This window comes from Trichogramma pretiosum, unplaced genomic scaffold (genome assembly GCF_000599845.2).
Source record: "Trichogramma pretiosum strain Unisexual culture from Peru unplaced genomic scaffold, Tpre_2.0 scaffold125, whole genome shotgun sequence".
NCBI lineage: Eukaryota > Metazoa > Arthropoda > Insecta > Hymenoptera > Trichogrammatidae > Trichogramma > Trichogramma pretiosum.
In genome coordinates, this window is record NW_019640812.1 from 69,184 (window position 1) to 94,022 (window position 24,839).

At 42.6% G+C, this 24,839-nt stretch overlaps 2 protein-coding genes across 4 annotated transcripts in view; one reads left to right on the top strand and one right to left on the bottom strand.

Moving 5' to 3' along the window:
• Nucleotides 1-22,136, top strand: part of LOC106655730 (myb-like protein Q) — a 44,961-nt gene extending 22,825 nt beyond the window's left edge. Inside the window, exons 4-9 of one of the 3 annotated variants that reach the window (XM_023461452.1) lie at nt 17,525-17,795; nt 18,200-18,429; nt 18,911-19,167; nt 19,266-19,638; nt 19,953-20,145; nt 20,239-22,136. In XM_023461452.1, coding sequence (XP_023317220.1) covers nt 17,525-17,795; nt 18,200-18,429; nt 18,911-19,167; nt 19,266-19,638; nt 19,953-20,145; nt 20,239-20,644 — 1,730 coding nt within the window. In that variant the 3' untranslated portion in view covers nt 20,645-22,136. Of the gene's footprint in view, nt 1-17,524; nt 17,796-18,199; nt 18,430-18,910; nt 19,168-19,265; nt 19,639-19,952 lie in introns of all 3 variants that reach the window. The other 2 variants (XM_014376262.2, XM_023461454.1) reach the window with 2 other exon arrangements.
• A 91-nt stretch (nt 22,137-22,227) lies between these two features.
• LOC106655729 (out at first protein) lies at nt 22,228-24,441 on the bottom strand. Its single transcript, XM_014376261.2, has 4 exons — nt 24,115-24,441; nt 23,812-23,925; nt 23,425-23,743; nt 22,228-23,351 (listed from the first exon to the last, which is right to left on the bottom strand). The coding sequence occupies exons 1-4, from the start codon at nt 24,211-24,213 to the stop codon at nt 23,041-23,043; spliced, it is 843 nt and encodes a 280-aa protein (XP_014231747.1). The 5' UTR covers nt 24,214-24,441; the 3' UTR covers nt 22,228-23,040.
• Nucleotides 24,442-24,839: the final 398 nt, after the last annotated feature.

Genomic DNA, 24,839 nt, shown 5'->3' on the forward strand with positions numbered 1-24,839 from the left:
TCGTGTTTTAGTACCACTGATTAGGGTATACACGCGCTCTCGATCTCTCGCGCGAGCGGCCCTCATTTCTCCAAGCTCTGGGGCTACGTATACGTATGCAGGCTTGCCAATACGTCGATGTACACATGTGTAAAGGCTGCTCGAGATAGTTGCGAGTATATACAGGGAACACAGGCAGCAACAGCAGCAGCGAAGATAAAGAGAACGAGATATATATATATGAACCGCGGCCGTGTTTGTGTGTATGGATATACTGCATAGAATTCCGGAAGGCTTTCGAAGCGGCCTGAAAGAAAGATTTCGAGAATGTGCTGATTAGAGGAGCTGCTATATATATATGTGCTATGCCGCTGCACCGCAGTCCTGAGATTCCACTTTGATATATGTTAAGCGGCTGCCGATCGCCGCGCGTGCAGCGAAAGAGAGAGAGAACGAGAGGACCGTAAGAAAGCATACGGATTTCAAGTATGTGTGTACGTGTGTGTGTTTCGAGCGCGGTAAAACACGCGATTTGACTACTGCGGGGCCTAGTAATGGTAGTAGCCGAACACCACGAGTTACTACTACTTTTACTACGACTCCGACCAATAGTGTAGTCTTTTTTTCCTTATTTTTATCTCTCACCGTGCAGCTTCTTCGTTTGTAATACATTTCCGTTTGTTGGTTTGTTTGCTTTCCTGCTACTTCTGTGTAGCTATTAACGCGGCCAGCTTTGAAATTCGCGCATTTAACTTATACCGGTCGCTCCGTTGGACAAGCTGTACCATACCGAAACCATGTCCGATACGCAAAATATCGGCGTGGATGTGCGTAATACGCCTATATCCTTCAAAGTGTGTATACTGTATAATAATATGCCTGCGAACTCGCTGCGTTTATGCATCGTGCGTACGCAGGTAAATTGAGTGCACGCGATTCGCTCGTATCTCTTTGCACCGATTTACGGCCTAGTTCGCAGTCTTGGACCGTATAAAATATGAAATAGAACGACGCAGGCCTGCGACCGTCATTATATCATTATCGTTTAAGCTGCTGCGTGAGCGAGCGAAGCAGAGAGAAAGAGTACAAGTAGATGAATTACGATTGCAGTGCAGTGATTTCGATGCACACTGATTCCATGGTCCAAATCGTACGCATGTGGCTTCTGCAGCAACGACAACGACAAAAACAACAAAAAGACCTAGCATGACTCGCGGAGAAAGTGAGACTGCCGCACGCACACGTAAATGGATTGAGCAATATATATGTTACACATATATAGAGCAGAGCTTTACGACCCTTGGCCGCATGCGCATACATACATACATACATAATACGAGGCGCGGAGCAGAAAACCCGACGCGTATATATATACGGCGGCGCGCGACATGTCGTAACCGTAAAATTTTCTGATATATATACACGCGCGGACCGTATATTATAATGTAATAATTGTCGCTCGGGCGACGTTTGAACTACATATACCATACGGACACGCGCAGGATCGAAATACGAGTCGGATGCAGAGAGTATACGTATATATAGTATGATACACGACTTTGGGTCGCGAGCGGAAATCAATTAGTATATATATAGGATACAGCGCGGCCCGATTTTGGAGTCTCTCGATCGAGAAGGAGGAGGAAAGCTCGCTCGCCCGCACGAACAACCCACTCTCTTTTAGCGCTGCCGTAATGCGATAACTCGCGAACCGACTCATTAATCGATCCGCCGGTATACGCCGTGTGTGTATATATATAAGTACGTTTCAGCGGGATAGTTCGAATAAGCTGCCTACTCGCGCGCACGGCACGCAAACCGATCGTCGAAAAAACGAGTCGAGAGAAAAAAAAATCCATTTCTTTTCCAAAGAACAAAGGATCGCTGCTGCTGCTGTATATATGTGTGTGTACGACGACGAGTCGCGCCGAGCACTGCAAGAATGTCCGCAAAAGCACACACGTACGCGTATATATATATAAAATGAAGAGAAGAGCAAGAGAAAAAAAGGAGCAAGCCAGAGAGAGAAAGAAAAAATGAGAGGAAAAGAAGGAGCGCTCCAGCGCAATAGCGAGGGCAATAATCGGCTCACTCTCTTTCTCTCTCGCTCTCTCTCTTGGTTCTTGGGTCTCGCGGATGCATAGAATGCGCAGGTAATGAGGTGGAGCCATGTGGCAGCAAAGTATCGTTCCGGCGGCAGCCGCACCCTTTGCTCTTTTAGCTTATAAGCCCTATATATACGTATACGCGTGTGTGCACAGTTCGGCCCACCTTATAATATATACCTGCTGCTGCTGTTGCTGTCTGTGTATGTGTTTGTAAGCGCGACGCAAACGACGACGTCGGCGATGTTGCTGTTCCTGCTGCTGGTGCTGCTGCTGCTGCTACTGCTGTGGTATACTACTATACGACGACGAAAATTGCGACCGTTGCACAAGGCTCGCTGCTCGCGTGCGAAGCAATTTCAAGCTCGAGCGAGATATCGTTTAATTTCTTTAGCCGTGAGTTCAACGAGACTCCGATATGACTCGTGTAGGCCTTCTAATAAACAACGTACGTAGCAGAGTTTTGTCAAGTGCAGTTCTCGTTGCGACCAAAATCACGTTGCAACGTCTTTCGGAGATTTCAATGCCCGCACAAACTACGCGTGCATTTGAAACAGCAGCTAGCTACTTGAGATAAGATACATTTCAAGATCGATTAATTGAACGAATTCTTAAACGTATCATCGGCAGCTGATGCATAACGCCTTCTCGAGCTATGAGTATAAAAAAATGTGAATCACGGTCGAATGAAAAAATAAAAAAACCAAGTCCACGTCGTGACTCAAAGGGCCTCAGCCGCGGAGACACGCGTATTGTATCTTGGAGTTTATGATGATATAAACGGGCGACGACGTACGGAATAGCTCACATTTTCTTTTCTCGCGATCGGTCCGATGCAATTTGTCACGTGAACACGCGCCTTACATATTTATACATATCCAAGCGCGCGTCTATATGTCTCTCTCCTTCTTGTTATGCTTTTTTTTCCTTTCTATGATCCATCGTCATTTATGTTTCTTTTGACGTATTGCTCCCTCGCGTACGTATTACACGTTTCGTAAGATTTGTCGTATTATCGCTTACGGCTTTTTTGTGCATATCGTGCGCGGCATGTACGTATGTAGCGACATATGTGCACCTATACATAGGTACACGATATAGTTCTCTATGGGTAAACATGCGATAATATAAAGCATCATGTGGCGTTTGCGGATGTTTTTACAATTTAAAAGCACGGCATCGATATTATTGTCACGTATTTATGATTTTTCATTTGCACATATTATACAAAGAGAGAGAGAGAGAGAGACACGCGACTGCATTTGGACATCGTAATTCTTCGGCGCTTACATTATCTTTCATATTTATGTGTACATTCCACGATAACGAAGGCGATATTACACGTTATGCATACACTGCCGATCGGCAAATTTCAATTATCACGCCGTAAAGAACGTATTTTATATATTCACGCTGATTTGTCGAGAAAATACAGCATAGTGCGCGAGCTGCTGATTGAAAATATCGCAACAATGACGTGCTCGAGAGCAGTGCCGAAGCGTACTATATGCACACGAGCTCGACTATTATAACGTGGTCCGCAACGCATTCGTATCGTAATTATATTCAAACGCGCCGAGTGAATGAACGTGTAGCAGCCCGAACGCGTAGCACTGAATATTGAAAGACGCATTCGAGATCCACGGCTCGAGCGACCGCTTCGGCCTTCGATCGCTTATTATCGGTTGGATTTTTTCGATCGGACGTGCGCCGATTGCAAATAGATATTGAATTATAAAGGCTCTAATAAAAAATTCGCTTGTACGACACTGTGTCTCGTGCGAGAGCAGGTCGTCGGTGACGAGCAGCGCATAAAAATGATAAAAAGCAGCAAGCGGAAATAAAGGGCAAAAAAGGCAGAACGAGTGCCCGATGCGATCCGCAGAGGCAAAGGGATCTCGCTGTCAGATACGGCAGCCGAAACATCGGCAAAGCTCAATCGGAAAGAGTAAAGTAGGCGCACATGCGCCGCTAGTATATAAATATAAAATCAAGTATATATATATAATATATATCGAAAGAAGAGAGGAAGAGAAAGAGTCGAGTGCTGCAACTAGCCCGCCCAGCGCCCACTGTCACCATTAATAATCTCTATATATACTCTTTCTCTCTCCGTCTCGGGCACTCGGATGTATGTGCACGGAGCCGCGATGTGCATCTCTCTCTCTCTCTCTCTCTTTGCAGGAGGAGTCGCGATGCACACGCACTCTCTTACACGTGTATACTATACCATATCTATACATGCGTGTGTGGTCGACGCCGTATATGTGCTGCGCGGCTACATAATGTAACGTACCACCTATTTACTCGCTCTTTACCGCTTCTCTCGTATACCTATCGCAGGCGTTACGTATATTTCGCGATCGAGGCGAAAATTATACGCAACTACACGCGACCGTCGAACGAAGAGAGAATTTTTTGGAATCGAAAGAAAAAATTGTTCGCCATCGGAAGAAAAACGACAAATATCCTGCGCCGCTAAGTCTAATGTTAATAAGCGCAAAATTACGGGCGCCGTTGTTGTTGGCCGCACGCACTTGCACGCGTCGGGGGTTATTTACGAGAGAGAGTGAAAGCCGGCTTTCGAATTTTCACGCCAATGTTGTAGGACACGCCTCACCGGCGAGGACCTCCGTGCGCACTTAAAAAATTACAATAGATGCGCGCGAGAGGAAACTCAAGACTTCGTATAATAAGTGACGTTTTGATCGTATCCCACTGATCACTGTCGATGTGCCTATGAGAGAATTATATTATATTATTGTGGGACAAATTTGAAAAAAAAAATTTCTAGCTTGAAGAAAGTTCTATTCGAACTCTATGAGTGTGGATAATTGATGCCGATAAATTTTAATCATTTATTTTTGCAAAATGTAAACTTCAAATGGCTTCAAGTTTATGCGTCTTTTTCCCTTCAAATTGTGCTCTAGATCAGCTCGTAATCCAATTACAAATCGGTAATAATGACGCGATAGTTTCTCGGTACAGTTGCAATCCGTGCAAGTCGAGATCGTGTGAGAAACGCGCGCGCCGCCTGCATACATGCGTGTATAAATTTTTTTTTTCTCCTCTGTCGCCAGAGCCTTAAGGTGCGAACTCGAGATTATTATTCATTCAAGGTTAATGATCGAACGGCCGCCGCTGCCGCACGAGTCATTATTCCCATTAAAATCGAGTTCACGCGAGATCGACTCGCGCGCGACTAAGAGGGACACGTGATTTGCATGTATTGTTCGCGAGGAGCAAAAAATAAATAAAATCGATCGTAAGAGGAATTTTTGCGTTTTTAGGAAATAATATTCAGTTGGTTGAAGCGTATATCAAGTGTTTTAAGCTATCGACGAAAACAGCTCAAGCATCTAATAATATCTCACTTGGTATTTATCCGATAAAATAATAATGTCATCATTGCAATTGACATTGGCTCTCGTTGTAATATGACTCAATTTTCGTTGGAAAAATGACTTACGTAAGAGCCGAACCCTGCCGCGTGCAGCAGCAGCAGCAGCAATAGTATTAGTAGAAGTAGCTGTGGTAATAATAATAACCTTTTTCCATATACTCAGTCTCGGGAAACATTTGTTATAAGGTTGAATATCTTAACGATGTGTTACATACTTGCCATTGGAGATACACTCATACACAGACACGTGAGACTCATTAAACTATATATTCCGTACAATTACATGAATTTTACGCTAACGGGTAATGGCTCTCTGGTTCGCGAGCTTTACATACAACTTTTGCGCTGCATACGTGCCATTTAATGTACGTTCGACTTGTTAAAGCGCGGCTAGCTTAGCAAATCGCCTCCGGCGGCGGTGCGAGCGTGAAATTATTATCGCGACGGTCGACTACGACGACGACGACGACACGCGCCCGAGCGGCAAAAGAAAGTTTCTGAATATGTCAAAGGCGATTATGTAGTTCGCAGGCATGCATGTATATATCTGCAATATAACAAAGCGCGTGCGGCAGTCGCTCGAGGAAAGAAAAAAAAATGAGAGAGAGAGAGAGAGAGAAAAGTCGGAGCCCGCCACGGTATACGCGAAATAGCCTTGCTTATATATAATACGCGCCGCGCGTGTATATTATAATACGTGTACGCGGCAGCGGCAGCTCCTTTCTCGCTATTTTTCTCTGGCATGCGGTGCGTAACGGCAACACCTTAGTTTATTATCCTTCGACCTCTCTCTCTCTCTCTCTCTTGTTGTCTTACAAGCTGCGTAGCAGCGACTCTTTAACTCACTCGCTGTTGCATGAAAACGATGGACGCCCGTCTCGTACAAGAGAGTTTCACCAATCTGTATACATGCACGTGGTGCTGGACGCATCGCTGATTTCCCGTTAAATATACTAATGCGATCGTGTGTGAGTGTATACAGGACCATCGTAGTACTCAAAGAGAGATATTTCGGGTACAATTCTACAAAACCTTGTGCTTATACATTTATTCTCATTTGCCACTTGCAGATTTACAAATGAGTATACTCGCCATCTAGTGGTGAAGACTTGAACTGTGGTTGAATTTCCATATATTTTTTCAGCAACCTACGCTAAAACTGAATTGGTATTCAAACAATTATTTTCAATAAAAATTGTTGAATCGGAGTGTAGAGTTAAATCCTTTTTTTTATTTTTCCTTTAAAAATAAAGTATGCGTATAAAATAAATTTGACATTAAATCTATATTAAGTTTAAAATGTTTTTATTATTGTTGATAACACGGAATGTACAGTACTTGAAAGAGTAAATTAACAATATTTACTTATAGCTTACGGTATTACGCGTCAAGTCGAGCTGGCGATCTGCGCCGGTCTGCGGTTTACCTATATAGGATACGCGAAGCGTTGTGACAATAAACGTCTTACAATGAAGTGGTATACACACAAACACATATCTCAGCAACCGCAAACTCGCACACACAGTACTTATATATACGACGAGCAGTACGTACGTGGCTCTCTTTTGCATGTAGGCATTTCCTTCGCGAAGAGCTCGACGATCGCCTTCAACTTGACCGATCAGCGAGGCGCCGATCGTTCCGGCCGATACTGGCTAATGATAATGCTTAAAAAGCGCCACTCATATACATCGTAACGTGTGTCTGTGTGCGTGTGTTATACCAACAACGCCAATTGCCCCGTCTATACATTATAAAGGTATATATTTCGCACGCGTGAAGCGGGTGCGCACGTGCTACAAACGGCGTACATACGTACAGTACGCTACGTACGATACAACCGATGCAATGTATGTACACAAAGTATAGGAGCAGTTGCCGAGATTGATCGTTACCGAGCCTTTGACAAGTTGATCGTTTCTTCGTATGTAAGCTATGTGGCAGCTCTTCGCTACCTCTGCATCGACATGTATTGCCGCAGCTTCTTACCCGCTTAAAGAAGATATCAACGTAAGCGCTTCAATTTAAGCATCTTTCAAGCCTGCATCGTATCTCAACCCGCGAGTAAATAATAATCTTGGCCAGCGTGATAAACGAGCTGATTGATTTTGGGCGAATGGTGCAATTACGAATTTTTTGTTTTACTTCGATTAAGTAGTAACAGGTTGGATTGGTCAGACACGTGGCGCATCATACATAGACGCACGATGATTTTAATTTCTATACCTTCGTCCAACTTGCTATGCAATATGTGTGTGTCTGATGATGACAAATCGACGAAAACTCAGTTATTCACTCTGAAATAATCAATGGCACTCAAGTATGAAACACGAAATTCGGCGTTAAATTATGCCACGCGCACGACAGCTCACAAATATGATACTAGTCTACGAGTATTATGCATCATTATAATACGTACGCTGCGAGCTGCGACTCAAGCACATATAGACACACACGCAGTCACACAAGATATTTTCAATTACCGCAAACGTCTCGAGCTTCGTATAACGCACACATCGTTTCGCGCTGCATTATACTGTCTTTACTCATCTCTCTTTCTCTCGCTCTCTCTCTCTCTTTCTCGGGCCCGCGCTGTACTACGTTTATATACAGCGTACTCCACGGCTCGCGCACATTATCTCATCTTTCGCGCCTTGGGCCATTCGAGCGCGCGCTCTCGCTCGCTCTCAGCTGTTATCTTGATGGATTGCCAAGTGCATATTGCATGCATATGCGCGAGTTTGTGTCTGTGTGTGTGTGTGTGTGTGTGTGTGTCTGTATCAAACGTATTTTCATCTAGCGTCATCGTACGTATATGAGAATCTATGATATTATATTCGCACGCACCCGAGAGGTTCATTGAAAAGTTTCCAGAATATTATAATAGGAAAGGCGACAGCTCTTTTATATATATCTCGCGATAATTGCGATTTCACATAATGTGCTCTCGCATATGTATACGAGTCTGATATATAAACGTAACGCGAATTGAGATGATCCGCGGGGGATGATAATATAATTATACATTCCCTGTGAATATTGCGCTTTTCGCCGGCAAATTGATAATTTAGACGTATGGAGCTCGGGCGCTCGCGCATAAAACCTTCTGATGTACTAATAGATAGGTGTGAGTGAATGATCGAATAGGCCTCCGAGCTCTCAGCTATTCTATATTATTAAAATCCACTGCTCCGCTGCTGTAGCTCTCGAATGACGGACTTGTATTACTCAATCACGATCGCACACACACATTAACAAACTCTCCTATACACTATTTATCCATGCAGTATAACGTGTGTACAAGACAATAGATCGGATATGCTACTCGCATAAGAAAAGCCATGTTTATTAGGTCTTGAAGTTTTTTCTTTCAGATGATCCTTACGTGAATATATTCGATAAAAAATCGAACGAAAAAAAATTAGAGGAAAAAAAAACGAGTCGTGCGTTGTCTGCCGAGTGACATCGCGATGACTCATTATACGTACGATGCACGCATAAAAATGACAGCATCAACGTTTGTTGTCGTGCGCGGTATCGTTTAGTAAAATAATGAAGCTACTGCACTCGCGCTCGTACCAAAAAAAAGGCGTGAAAATCGCGAACGTGTCCGAGCGTGCGCGTGGCTCCAGTAATAATTCATATAATAATCCATGCGAAAAAAAAGAAACACAGTGCATGTAGCAGAAACTTCTCTCTCTCTCTCTCTCTCTCTCTCTCTCTCTCTCTTTCTCTCTCGGGCAAAGGATAACAGTTATTGCATCTCTCAGCAGCAGCAGCGTCCGGAGCGGTGCATTGTACTTTGTTCTCTCGTTTTTCTGAGCCCGCGTTAGCTATATATACGCTATGGCTAGCAGCAGCAGCAGCAGACAATTTATTCGCGCGAGCACGCGATCATCGTTTCGTGCTTAGTGTTCGCTTCCTCCTTCCCTTTATAATTTCTTTTTTATATTTTGAATATTTTCGCTCGGTCGATGCAGCAGCAGCAGCAGCAACAACGGCACAACAGCAACTACAACAACAAAAACAGCTGGTGCAATATAAGCGTAGGAGTTTATATTATAAGCGAAGGATGTCTCCCCTATTATAAGCCTCGGCTCTCTTCGTACATTTTATATGCTTACGGGTGTATGTGTGTGTGTCTATCACGCCCATTATAATACATCCCTGCATGTGCGAACGAGTGAGAAAGAGAAAGAGAGAGAGAGAGAAAGAGTACAAGATCGGCTTTGCGTTTCATCGATGATCGCTATACGCTGCACTTTTGCACTATATTTTACATGGCCGCAGAGACCCGCTGCTTCGTCACTTGCAAATCGATATTTATTCACATCGCATTCACAATACGTTTATCTCGAGATGGCGATTTTGAAAAAAATCTTTCTCGTATAGCTGAGCCCCGTTGAAAAGCCGCGCCAAAAGGTCTCGCTGCAGCACAATTTCGCAGTTTACATTCGTCATCTCTCTCGGCTCTGTTAGGATACGTATTCGCTCCATCGCGACTAAGAATCGTTATGTTACATGCGCGCGCTCGCACACATGTGTGTGTGCAGCTGATTATATGGCAGCCGCATATGCGCGCGATATTATAACTGGCTTGCGGAGCTTGCTATATTTATGTTTACGGCGACGGGCCCAAAGCGCGAGACAAGTCCTGCGCGTGCACGAGAAAAAGTGACGCGCCGCCGCCGCTCGTACGTACGTATGCACGCTGGCTGGAGCTCGAGCGCCGATCTGCCCTGGTGCCTACGTGTACGTGTACGTGTGTGTGTGTGTATGCATGCAGTCCGTGGAGCGTATATAACATAATACGAGCTTGATGCGTCGACGAGTTATGCATGTATGTACGAATTTTGACACGCCCATTAATAATGCCGCGTCGTTTGTGCATATACGCGCGCGGTGGGTTTTACTCGCTAAGCGCAGCTACGTACGTGGCTATTATCGAATTTACGCCAGGCACCAGAGTCTAGGACATCGTCTGTGTATAGTTATGTCGATACTCTTTCGGTTTGACTTTTTACCGACGAGTATGCGTTACAGTAAAAAAAAAAAAAGAAGTACGAATTCATTTCAAGCGGTTTCAGAGCTGTCATAACACACCCTGATTTTTTAACCCGAAAGTGCATATCATGCTCCCTCGGTCATTAGCCCTCCGCTACACGATATAACACAAATATAACATCTCATTATTGCGAGGTGGGCGCGCTCATACACCAATTCTCCGCGGTGAAATTTGTCGCTGCTGTCCCTCTCGAATATTAAAATCTCGACGAGTAATTCGATTTCCGACTTGGCGTTATATGGCCAATCTGCGAAACAAAAAAAAATCAACAAAGTCATACACGGTCGGGACGGAGATCAACGCACCGCCTCGCCTCGCTCGACTCTTTTCTCGGAAAGAAGATCGTTTGATATGCGAGTCAGCTCGCGCGACGCGTACATATTCGTATATAATATAAGCAATAATAATATTCTTAATAATAATTGCGGCGCGACGACGGGCGTCGTCGAGTTGTGTACGCCCGTTTGAATTTTCACCGCGGCGAGGCAACGACGATTAGTTTTTCAGGATATCCTTTGACCATGAAGTAAAGCATCGCACCAACAACAATATGCGTTCATGATAATAAGTATCGTGTTGATAATATTTATTCATATAGATATTTTAAATTATTTATTTACGTGCTTATGGACGCGATCACGCGCATCATGCCACTCGTTGAATTTTTCATCGGTTCTTTCTACTCCCGAGCGCTCGCGATGTATGCGTAGCGTCTCGCGATTGTGCTCGCGCATAACGTACGTGTATTTCATATATAGGCGATGCACGATGATGCAGCAGCGCATGCGATGACTCGAGTCGCGCGCAATAAATGTCTCGACTTGACTCGGGCTCGTCGAGCTTTTTTGCGAGCTTGACGTTCGATTCGAAATACAGCGCAGAAGAAATTTCGTCGAGCGCATAACGGGTGATTACCCTAAACAAGCCTTCGGTGGTAATGATATATGCACCCAGAAGAACATTAGTAAATCCGCCCATGCACACAGATATACGTATGTACGACACGTGGCCTATAATCATAAAGTCTGCGTACGCGCGCCGCTATATCGAACTGCATCGTCGGGACGGGCCAATGCACTGCAACGCAATGCGTGTGTATGTATATAGTAGTGCGCCCGCTCCACCTGCGAGTCCCGCGGAAAAATGCGATACTGCGCGGACGAAGCGAAAAAAATCGACACACGCACACACACACACACACACACACACACACACACACACGAGCGCAGCTCCGAGTATATATGCGTAGGCTACATCATTGCTCAGCTCCTCGAAAGTACCCGAGGCCATCGGGCTATTTTCTATTTTCCATTCTCTTTGCCTGTGTGTATGTGTATGTCTACGCCCCCGCAACCCAAGAGAAAGAGAGAAAGAGAGAGAGACTGTGTTTGCAGCTACACACAAGACAGACTCGCAGAGAAAGGATCTTCTTCCTTGGAATCGGTTTTATAAATCGCATAATGCGTGTGGCGCACGCGAGCCAGCCGAGAACCACTTCAAAACTGGTGCGTTTTTCACCTCGAACGCGCGCACCAACTCTGACACATTAAAAAATAATAATAATAATGATAATAATGATGGAGCAGCAGCTCGACTCGTAACAGAATTACATAAAGGCTCCGAAGTATCGATCTTTAGCCGATCGCTATGAATCAAGGTTTTACAATGATTATAATTGTATATGCTCGGCCGAACCTCTCGAAGCCCCCCCGTGCATGTGCCACGCGTCTGCGTGCGTCTCGTTGAGTTATATTTCAGCGGATTATCGAATTAGCTTTAGCTCATGAGAGTATAATAGTAATCAGCCGCCTTCGATAATTTTATTAGCACAGGACTTTGAACGTAATAAAATTCATTTTCAGCAAAATCCTGTCTCCCCACCACCCACTCTCTCTCTCTTTTACGCGAGCACAATATATCTAACGATTATTCCTTCTCATTTTTTTTTTATTAGACTCTTATCTGATTTCGCTAATGTATAATGCCGTAATTTTCTCGCTCGCTTGGGCTCGTGCACAGTATCTCGCGTCGTTAGATTAACATAATTATGGCGCGATATGTATAATTCAACGTTGTGTTTATGAATTTCACAAGTCGAGATACGTCCATAACGTCGATAGGTAAAAGAATATGAGAAAAAAAAGAAGGTAACGATCAGGGATCGAGACTCGGACGCGCAGGACGATCGGGAGCGTATCGAGCGCGCGTCAACAAATTGTCAGCTGTGCGCCGGCGCGGCTACTGCAGCTTTCGCACACATTATACACGCTTTTCTATACTACGTTTCAATTGTCAGGCCTCTCGCGAGAGTTTGTAAGCCTCCGCGCGCAGATGCAAATCTCCTCTCGCGCGACAAGCCTTTTGCTCGACGCTCGACGTGTATACACACACACAGACACACAACTGAAATACGTCCGGATTCTCGGCCGGTATTTATACTCTATATACGTAAGATCTTCTTTGGCTCTGCATTGCAGCTCGCTATCTGCAATTTCGATCGGTACATGTTTAACGTCGCAAAAATCAACTCGAATGCACAGCAACGAAAAAAGAAATGAACTAAAAAAAAGCTCGTGTGTATACGATTAAGTTCGACGATGGTTTGATTTTTTTCCATATACTTTGAGCATAGGTAACGTTTAACCCTGGCCGTGTATTATATATGTTCGAACAGCTCGTCAATTATGTCCGCGAGTACATACACACACATACGTACGTAGTTGGACATTCGTCGAACGGTTAATTAAATTAATTCAAGGAAATAAAAGCTTACATATAAATACTATCGATGTTTATAGCGAAGGCAGTTGTTTCTTCATCAGCGCGCGCGCAGCAGTTGATTCATGCCAAACGAACTCGTTAAATATATAAGCGTATCCTACATGCATATCATCATGAATCCTGTAAGCATTTAAAGTGTACATTACGGAGGATTATACTTTCATAACCCATGACGAGCCTACTATGGCTTAATATTGTACGAATCGACGTTAAATTTCTCATTCAAGGTGTATATAAAGAAGGACTTTTGCTCTCTTTATTATTATTTCTTATTTTTCTGGCCTTCGCGATCCGACTTGGCTTCCTCTGCCACACGTTGAAGTGTATTATGTACAGCTATTATACGGACGTGTAAGTGCAGCTTGTGGTGCGCACGCGACACGACTCCTCGACGTCTCGAGATTTAATTTAACTTTCGAGACTGCAGCAGCGGAATACAAGAGCTTTGAGTGATTCATCATCACACCCGCGCACAGCTCGTCCGCTGCCGTCTGCTCGCAGTTTATCCATCCTCGTCGCCGTGTACACGTATTTATGTATGTAAGTGTATATTTACTTGCAGCTCCGAGTCAGCCTACCTTCGCTCGTGGTATATATATGTCCTCGTTAAGGCACTCTAATGGCTTATATAAGCCGAGAGAAAGAGAGAGAGAGAGAGAGAGAGGAAAAAAAATTTTTTCTTTCGAAATTTTCCCCGCGACCAAGATGATATCGCGGATGACATGTATGTGTATGCGTAGTATACGTATACGTTTTATGAATGCACATAATCGACTTTCTCAATCATTTTATATCAAAAAAATATTATTAGTTATTTTCAGCGCGAACTGGACCCGGCTCGGTATAAAGCCGCATTACATACAAATAGAATCGAGAGCTGAATCTCAGGCGCGATTCCCGATTGTTCCTTTTCAAGGCACGCAGCGGTTATTGAGCGATATTTTCGATGGGCGCCGCAACCAAAGAATGAATGAAATTTATATAGCACAATAAACGCCGGATCAATTATATTAGGTGCATGCATAGATGAATAGCCTGGTAAAAATCGAGACTCGCGGATCGAAACGTGAATCGACCTCCCTGGATGCGTTGCAATGCTATAGAATACATTTATGAATGGTTCAAGCTCTATGCTAGTGTAGAGGCCGAGAGGACGTACGAATCAAGCTCGTTCGATCTCTCGTTTGCTGCTCTGCATAAAACTCGTGCGCATCGTTACAATAAAATCAGCTGCTGCTGCTGCTGCTGCAACTGCATGATGCGATGATTTCTCGATCGAGAGCGGTGCACGCGCGCGCGTGGAAAGAGCAGCAGCAGGTGGGGGCGCGGGGGATGAAAAGAAAAAAGGAAAAGAAAAAAAAAAGAAAAAAGAAATTCAACATTGATCAAAGGCTCGCCTCCTGACCCAACTTCCTACATCTCTCTTTCTCTCTTTCTTAATGCAGTCGCGGCCCGGCATAATATGTATAGTGCACGGCATCATCGTATATGTATACGCGCGCATAGGACGCGAAGCGGAGAGTCGAACGGCCTCGAGCTAGTCTCTTCCGCCTCTCGTATAATCTCCGATTTCTTCTTTTATTTTCCTTTTTTGCTGCGTGTGTCTTCTTACACACATGTACACACATATATATACGTGTGCGAGCATTTCTCTAGGGAGGCCTAGAGAGGAGTCAGTCAGCTTATGTGCTGCAGCTAAGAGGCCAAAGCAAAATGAAATATGAAATAATGGCCCGCGTGCACAAGAGCTGTGGCAGTGCCGTGGCTTGCATCTTTCTCTCTCTCTCTCTCTCTATAGATGTGTTATATGCACACACATACAGTCCGAGCTCGTGAGTCTCGGAGCCGAGGCAGACACACGCGGGCGCACCCATGTCTACGCCCCCGTATATATAAAGCCTAGTGCGTTTTATATATATACGACACACTCGCGCGCGCGAGCGAATATCCTTTCTTTGCGGGACTTTTCGATGCCACGAGGAGCAAGACAGAATGAAAGAAAGAGAGAGAGAGAAAGAGCAAACGCATCAGTATATACGACTGCAGCCGCAGGTTTGTAACGCGGGAGTTACTGGGATGATTTTCCACGCGATTTCTTAGCAATTTCGAGTTGAAGAGGATGAAGGAGACAACGTACTTTCTTGCCTGAAACGTTGTTGATCTTGCCGTAATTTAAAGTCGCACTTGGGGTCTTTTAAATTTGCGACAAGCTTTTACCAAGCCCGAAAAGTTGATCCTAGCATAATGTCCCTAACCAGATATAATTTAGCAAAAAATTAACAACACTTCCACTTTTTCATTCGTGCAATAATCTAACGAGGAAATCAAAATATGCTCGTAATTTTCAAACTACAGAGCAGCTCAAAGACTAGGTATAACATTGTACACGTAAGATCCAAATGTAAACAGACGTATGCATAATATACACTGTAGAACGCGCACAAGGCGCTCCGCAACACGTACGTGTGTGTGTCGATCGACTTTATAAAGTTTATGAACTGGAATCTCAAGTCGTATAAAACATATTCCTCGTTTTTTGATATCGATATATAGGCGTACTCGTGCGTTGCATTATTAAACGTGCCCCATAATGTATGAATTCTAGAGTATATTAAAATCGCGACCGGCCCTTTCATTCATTTCCAGCGCTCCGCGGCCTTACGTACAGCGATATCTCCATATATAACCAAACGTACTTTCTCCGCTTCTTTGATTTTCCTTGGGACGTTTTCTCACGCACGCGTCTATATGCTACATTATGGGCTGCAAAATTTACGTAACCTGCGTGGAGCCTGCAAGTATATATCGCATATGTACGTCTGTCTACGCAATTCTCGATTCGGATATGATATTTATCGTTTTATACCGATCGCGTATGAGCAAGCGAGCACAGTAGCGAGCGGTTCTTCCAAGGGGACAAAAATAATGATATCACCAGATTTGAAATGCACCCGGGAAGTATCGTGGATTCGACTTGTCGTCATATAGAGCGTTCGATAATTCAAAATTTAACAAGCGGAAAATTAAAGCATAAAATGAAATGTTTGTCACTATTTGACAAATATAGGTGTCAATGAGCTACAGTTAGACGCAACATATCGTCGAACTAATAGACTCGTAAAGGTGAAAACAAAAGATCAATTGTAATCAAATTCGAATTGCGCGATAACAATAGCTCTCGATAGGCGCGCGTATAACACACGGCTACAAAACTGCTGGTCTCGGCTCTGCGTCCTTTTACGTATCTACAAAAACTATACATCAGAGGTGTGCACAGGCGAATGGGTCCAGAGAGAGAGAGAGAAAGAGACACCGCCTATTATGCGCTACGAGCAGTACAGATTGTCAAATATCGCGCGCGGTATTATATGCATTATGCATTTTATTCGCGCTCGAATACGAGTTTTGCGGTTGTTTACCGGCCCGTGTACACCAATTCAATTTCGCGCGTTATAAAGTCGAGCGATAATAGGCCCTGCCTGGCAGTCGGCCCGATTTATTTAGTCACATAGCTCCGCGCGGCTTGTGTAAGAATTAATTGATCCAGATAAAACTTAATAAAGCTCTTTCTCTCTTTGCATTGACAGTGATCCCAGCTTTTTTTCCGTACCCAGTATATCTCCGAATGCGCTTTTTATTCCTTTATTTTCGATATTTACATTCGATGTTGGGTCCCGACACGTATACGCGTATATGCATATAAATAGCGCGTGTACGTATCTATGCAGTGGTTATTTTAATTAAGTCAGCCGCATAAGTGCGTAGTATAGCGATCGAGACAGACAGCTTCGATGATTTCATTGCAACGCGGCGGCGGCGGCGGCAGCGGCGCACTATATAGTCGGCTCGCGCGACCTACTTCGATTATGCAGAAAAGGTGTGAACTTTCGCACTCGTGCCGCGAATTATCTCGAGCTGCCATTCATATGCACACATATTTACGTACATACATTTATATGCAATTATTATGTTACATTGTGTTTGGGCGCTGCACGTATAATAAATTAATTAAGACATTTTTCCTCTTCTTCTTTCACGCTGCACGTATACCGAATTTAAAAAGGACGATAGTCATTATCGTGGTAAGCTATAGCCGACCGATATCGTAAATTAACAATCACGACATATTGGAGCAATTGCATGGAGACACATCGAGCAACGCGTTGACGAGTTGATGTTTGAATTTTGCAGGCAAGAAGTGGCGCGGACTCACGCCCCAGGACAGACGACCGTACGTCGAGGAGGCCGAGCGACTCCGCGTGATACACATGCAGGAGCACCCCAACTACAAGTACAGGCCCCGCAGGCGAAAGCACGCGAAGCGTCCGCCGGGGGCGCCCGCCTCGCCGCCTACACCCGGTGGCGGTGCCTCGTCGAGCGGTGCCGGCGCCGCTGGACCCGTAGGATCGGTGCAGTCGTCCGCGAATAGATCGGGCGTGGGTGCCGGTATCCATCACAGCATGTGAGTATTTTCTACTTCTCTTTTGTTTTTTTTTTGTTTTGTTTAATTCGTTGCTCGTGAAATTTTTCCGAGTTCATTAACAGTGTGCGCGAGACGAGCTCGTGCGTTGTTGTTGCCGTTGTTTTTTTTTTTTTAATTGGTCGTGAGAATTCGAACGCCTTTATATTTGATGTTGCATGAATATGTATTATGAACAAGGCGTCGAGAAAATGGCTCACACCTACGCACGCGTACCTTCAGCCAATTATTGAATCAACACCTCGCTTACTTATATCTATTTATGTAGCCGAGAGAAAGCTCGTAATAAAGCCAATTAAATTTTTCTCCACGATGTCGCGTACTCGCGATTAAAAAGTTTTACCTTCTAAGAGTTGACGCTGACGATTATTCGACGATCCTTGCAGATCGAAAATGGACAATTATCAAAATATGAGCCAGATGGCGTGGGGCGGATCGCCGATTTCCCTGTATCATCAGCAACAGCAAGCGGTGCAACAACAACAGCAGCAACAGCAGCAACAGCAGCAGACGATACAGGATTACAAATCGGAAAACAATTCGCTCTACGGGAGCCCTTACACGCCGATCATTCACACGCCCGATACGAGTCCTGTCGCCAGCCCCGAGCCCGATGGTAATACTTTTTTTTTCTTTCTGTGTCAACCGTTAATAGTCTTACGTATAGAGAGATACGGATATGGATAATATCTGCGTGCGCGATGATTTACGACAATAAAACTGCGAATGCGCGCATGTGTGGGTATGCGCGCAAAGACACGAGTGAAAGAGATTTTATGACTTGCGGTGTTCGAATGCGTCTAAAATACACTTCATAGTCCGTGCGAGGCGCGCATGAACATTGACCGTTGCGAGGTTCAACTTACTTATGTATATCCTCTACCTACGACTAAATATTGCTATACTGCATTAGCCGCACTTTGGTCGCGTTTACCGTTCACTGCACGTAAACGCACTCATTACCCGCGTACGTAATAAATACAAGTTTGCAGTTTGCGACCGCGAAATTTTCTCAAAGCTCCGCGCTTACGCACTCGAGCTCCAGGTAGCGTCAATAACAACGTATTTATACGTGATTTTTTACGCGCGTACAAAAGGTACCAGTCCGCATCCGTCGCAGAATCCCGAGCACGACAGAGATCTCATGGACGGTGGCGGATCGAAGCAGTCGCAGCAACAGCAGCAGCAGCAGCAACAGCAATACGAGATGAACGAGCAGAATAAGCAGCAGCAGCAGCAACGCTACTCGTACATGCAGAGCGGCGCGGACCAGCTGCACGTCGTTGGCTCGAGCATATCCTCTTGCGCCAACACACCTGGACAGTACTCCGACACGTTACCGACGCACAAAAAAGTAAGAGCATGCGATCGTTGAAATTCACAGTAGGCAATGATATCGATGTTCGATGTATGATATTTTGACGCTAAAAAATACTTGTGTGCACTCTCAAGGGAAACTACATGAACTTCGATCGTCAGCAGCAGCAGTCGTCGAGCATAGCCGTGAGTATATCCAATGGGATGATGGTGTCTTGCAACAAGATGCGATCGGGCTTCGACAACGTCGGCAGCGTAACCGGCACCTTCTATCCACCCATTGGGACGCCTCACGATCAGTCGCTTCACTACTCTACCCAGCAGCAGCAGCAGCAACAACAGCAACAGTCCCAACAGCAGCGGCAACAGCAACAGCAGCAGCAGCAGCAGCAGCAGCAACAACAACAACAGCAACAACAACAGGATACAGGGACTGGAGGTTACTCGTGCGCCGGAAGTAGGCAGCAGCAGCAGAGCATGGGATTGCGCCCCGCCGAGGGCTGCTCCGGTAAGTCATTTGTCCAGGCGTTCACGAGAGACTATAGGTGGGCTCAATTTGTTATTTCGAGCTTGGCGTGGGCGCGCGCCTCTATATATATACGTACGATCGTATAGCAGCTCGATTAATTGGTCACAGCGTGACACATCGCGCACACACGTGGGCCTCCTTCGGGAAATTACACATTACGTACAATACATAAATGATCGAGCAACTCTTGATTTAGTGGCTCGCTCGAATCGATATTCTTGCGAGAGAGAGCGACTCGCAATACCGATCGCAGCCGAAGGTATATTAACCGATCGTTGAACTCTTTGATGCAGGTGTGACACACCGCTACCAGTTACCTCATCATCAAGACTATCATCAGTCGGAGAGCCAACAGCAACAACAAATGCAGCAACAAATGCAGCAGAGTCACATGGATGCGGCCAGTGGTGGTATGCAGCAGCAGCAGCAGCAACAGCACGACGAGGATCAGGAGCACGTGATGCAGCTGGAAAAGTACCTGAACAAGTACGCACACCATACGACGAGTGGTATTAACTCGAGCGCGTCGACCCCGAGTCATCATCATACGAGTCTAACTACACAAAGTATGCTCGACAGCAATCACAATTACGCCAGCGATCTGCGCTACTACTCGCCGCATCAGCCACAGCCTTCCCAACCTCGTCCACAGCAGCAGCAGCAGCAGTCCTCGCAGCATCAACATCAGCTCGATATAGCCGGCCCGAGGTGTAGTATCATGGACGAGCAGCAAGCCAAGGAGCATCAACAGCAGCAGCAGATGCCAGCCATGCCTCCGCTCGTCCTTCAGCATCATTCGATCGAGCAGTATCAACACGCGGAGCTCGGCAAGTATCAGGAGCAGATGCAGCAACAGCAGCAGCAGCAGCAACAGCAACAGCAACAGCAGCAGCCAACCGGCCAGAGTATCGAGCACGCCTCCAAACCCGACGACGATTTCAGCGTCATACTGGCCGACGTGCGCAAAACCTGTTACAGTAGTTAGCTACATTGATGCAGTTGCTCCTGTATTATACATATTTTATAGATATTAATAAATAGGGCCAATTTTTTGGCTTTGAATGCACCAACGATGAACTTGGATTAGTTCTCTTCTCTTGATTCTTTCTTTTCTTTTTTGTCATTAATTTTTTACGTTTTTTTAAGTTCTATCGTTAATGGACGAAGTTGCTGATTAAACGAAGAGGAGAATATGGTAGAAAACGTGAATGAATGCGAGGAAAATAAACGATTTTTACATTTTTGTGTGGAATATTAAAAAAACATGATTACGCGTGAAGCCGTTCGTTATGGATATCTGAGGAAATACGTTCTTTACCTGTGATGGGCATTCATGAGGACAATTAAAATTTTAACTGAGTGAATGAAAAATTTGTCATAAGATGCCACCTCCAAGATTGTGAGAATTGAGAACTAAAAAATACTTTTTAATCAACGTAGTTATTATTATTAAAAAAAATTTAAAAAAAAGAAATAAAAATAACCAACGCAATTCTGAATCGTGCAATAAACGTATGATAGGTAATCTTTTTTCGACTGAATTTCGTACATGTAAATACTGATCTGTGATCCGTTCTAAACTATATAAATGATTTTTCCTTCGAAATTCGATACGATGAGATTTTTCAGGAGATTTTGCGTGTGGTGGAAATATAAATGTAAAGTAAATATATATTTACAAATGTTGTATAATTTATATATTTACATATTTTTATAATTTATATAGTCAGCAATGTGTGTATAGGGTGTGACGATTGTGATCACAACAAGTTCTGATTCGCATGGATCTCTTTTGGTGCTTAGGTCATATTATTATATAGATAAAGATTCAACTCTTTCAAGTACACTATCGATATAAATAAATAAATTGATTAATGAAATCATTTACGAGAATGAAAATAAAAATATAAATAAGTAAACAATCTATTGCACATTTTTTGAAACTACATACTATCAATATGTATAGGAAAATATGCCAATTGAGATTGAGCTCGAGCGGTAACGAATCGTGGCTCATCGGCTTACTATGTACATCTAATTAAATGGTTTTTTAAGTTATAAAGATAACGATTATAGTTTAGAGAAAATTTAACGCGGACAAGTTTATTATTAAGTGATTCGATAGGCTATATTATTCAAATGTTTTTTAAGTGTTATTGAAACTTAATTGTCAAAACGTACTTATGTCAATTACGCAATATGCGTGAGCATATTTGTTGAATAATGAGAACAGATTAACCACGAATTTCGCAAGTTTTAATGTAAATAACGATTTTTTAGAATTTCGATGGACCGAGTCTGTTACTCTTGTACACGCAGTCTAAAAAAATAAAGTAATATAGACGGACCAGTGATTGGCCACTTTCGATCAGTAATCACATTCACTGGTGCCCGGTCAATCACTGGTCCGTCTACCCAACTTTGAGTAACCACACAAGTACACAGTACACACGTGAAATTATAAATGAGAATTAGATAATTATTTTGACACGTTAAAGTGCATAAGAATTATTTTGAATGTATCTTATAAATAAACAATATTTTCAACAGAAAGGTTTTCGACATGACTGAGCTTTTTCAAATATTTTTATTAAATGTTTATAGAAAAATATCTGTACAAATTGCAATATCTTATAATATCATGCATCAATATTGCGTTGTATTAGTCATTTTTTTTTAACACAAGAAGATCCCAGGAATTTACATCAAGATTCAATATTTCATCTATCATACACATTTTTTAAATCAATTTTTTTTCAAGTAAAGGGGCTTCCTACTGAACAACAACGACACTTCGAGTTCATTGGTGGAGATAGGTTTTAGAGTATTCAGTTTAGATATATATAAAACTTCCTTTAAACATCGTCATTGCTGAGATATATTTACTCTGTATATATATTGCATCTATAAAAGTTTTCAGTGCTTTTTATGTACAAGTGTTTATTTACATATTGCTAATATAAACTGTAAAAATTGATTAATCATCACATTAATTTATAATGGCTCTCAGAAGATTTTTTCACTTTAAAAATTAAGATTAAATGTGACTAATTATGACTCAAGTTGACTTGTATATTTATAATTATGATTATAAAAAATATAAAACAAAACTAGAACATTCATACAAAAAATTACTCGATTTTTCCTTTTTTTCATCATATATGTTACATGGAATAAGAAATATCTTTGATAATTGTTACCAATATCGTTAGTAATTCTAAAATTAGTAAAATAGTGTGCAATTATGAAGTGTTCAAAAAACAACTAAATAATCTGTCATTGCTTTTCATCCAATGTTAAAATACTTGGGCAATTAGTTGGAAATGTTTCTAGTTATGTGTAAGTCTTGTTTTTGACATATTTTAATCAATATCTCATGTGTCATTCATCCCATAAACAGTTTTGTTTCTTTTTGGTATAGTATGAGAACTTGTAACATTTCTTACAAGTTTTTATACCACATCTGTACTGACTTACTGGTTTCTTATTCTCACCTTTAGTGTCACAATATTTTAACCCACATGGATACCAGCCTATACATAATTCTAAAGAGCATGTGCAAGGAGCCCACAAATTAGATGTATCAGCACATTTAATTACGATTGGTATTTTTAAAGGATCAGAAGAAGATGGAACAGGTACAGCAGAGGTAAAATTATGTACAGCTATACGAAGAGTGCCATCTGTGGAACCTGGAAAATGAAGTTATACAAATGTAAACTAATTGTTAAACTCATAATTTTTACAATGAAAAATCAATCATACCTGGTCTCTGAGCCCAAAACTTTACATCTTCACTACTTGTGAATGTTGAGTCACCTGCTTCCAGACAAAGATCACTCACATGTTTTGAAATTACTCCAGATTGCATAATATCCAAAAATAAATCCATGGTATAATTTGTATGACCCTTATCTTCTTCAGCTATTCTAATTGTACCAGGATTTTTTTGTCGCAATTTAGCCATGGCATCAGAAGATATAAAATCTATTCTATCGAAATGAGTAACGAAGCACATAATTTGAACTTGACTCTGTCCTCTTTCTTCTTCGCCTAAGACTAGAACTTTGATAACTTGTACTTCCTGCAAAGAATGTAGCTTGTTATATTTTTTTTATTTAAAGTAATTATTTTGTACTTATGCGTTCTTACATTTTTAAAATCTATGAGTTGAGTGACCTGCGTTCCATCCCAACGTACAAATTCTAAAGTTATCACATCTTCAGTTGTATTGGACGTAATGGTTTCCCGTAGAATATCTCCTCCCTGTCCACAAACAATAAATAAGTATGGATCAATCATAAATAATATTTGAATGTCATAATTAAAATAAAAAATTTTCTTTACAATACTAATATACTGACATCTTATAACATGCCACGAAAACAAATACAAAGTAAGAGCAATCAAAATCAAATGGTTTTTATTAATCAAGTAGTGGAATCAAAATATTACCTGATTCCTAACATTAATGTAGAGCTGAGTATTGCAAGTGTCACAACAAAAGTGAAACACTAGGGCGACGAACAAAAACGTAGCCTGCAACGTTCTCATCTCGCACTATGTACGTAACATGAAAAATTTATAAAACTGAACTAGTAAGCGGACAATCTCGCCATGGCATTATTTCTTTTTACTTAAAAAATTAACATCTACTAAAATTTATTGTAAATATGGCACTGGGAAAGTTAGACACTTTCATCGTGGCTTCTTATATGACAGTTGCATACGGAAACCTGCACATTATTGACACTCGAGAGCTGTAATCCACGAATAGCTGAGTCTCTACGTAGATGCGTAGTCGAATAGTAAAAGGTCGAGGGAGTTCCAGAATTGACGGGCAACTTTGTAACGCTATTCTGCGTCTTGTGGCGTCTGCCTTATCAACCGATGTGAAACTCAAATCCACGCGGCAGAATTAAATTTATCTTTTAATTTTTTCGTGGATATTTTTGATGTGAAACATCTATTTTTTTAAATGATGGAGTAAAAATATCGATATAATCTCATCATTTACATTACATAGTATTATTAAATTTTATCAAAAATCTAAAGGGGAGTTACCTACATAGTGTAATTTTTCCAGCACGCTATTTGAATATTTTGAATTAATTAAATCTGTTCATGAAAAATCAATAAATTAAAAATTTTTATTGCTTCATACTAGAAAAGTATTGTGG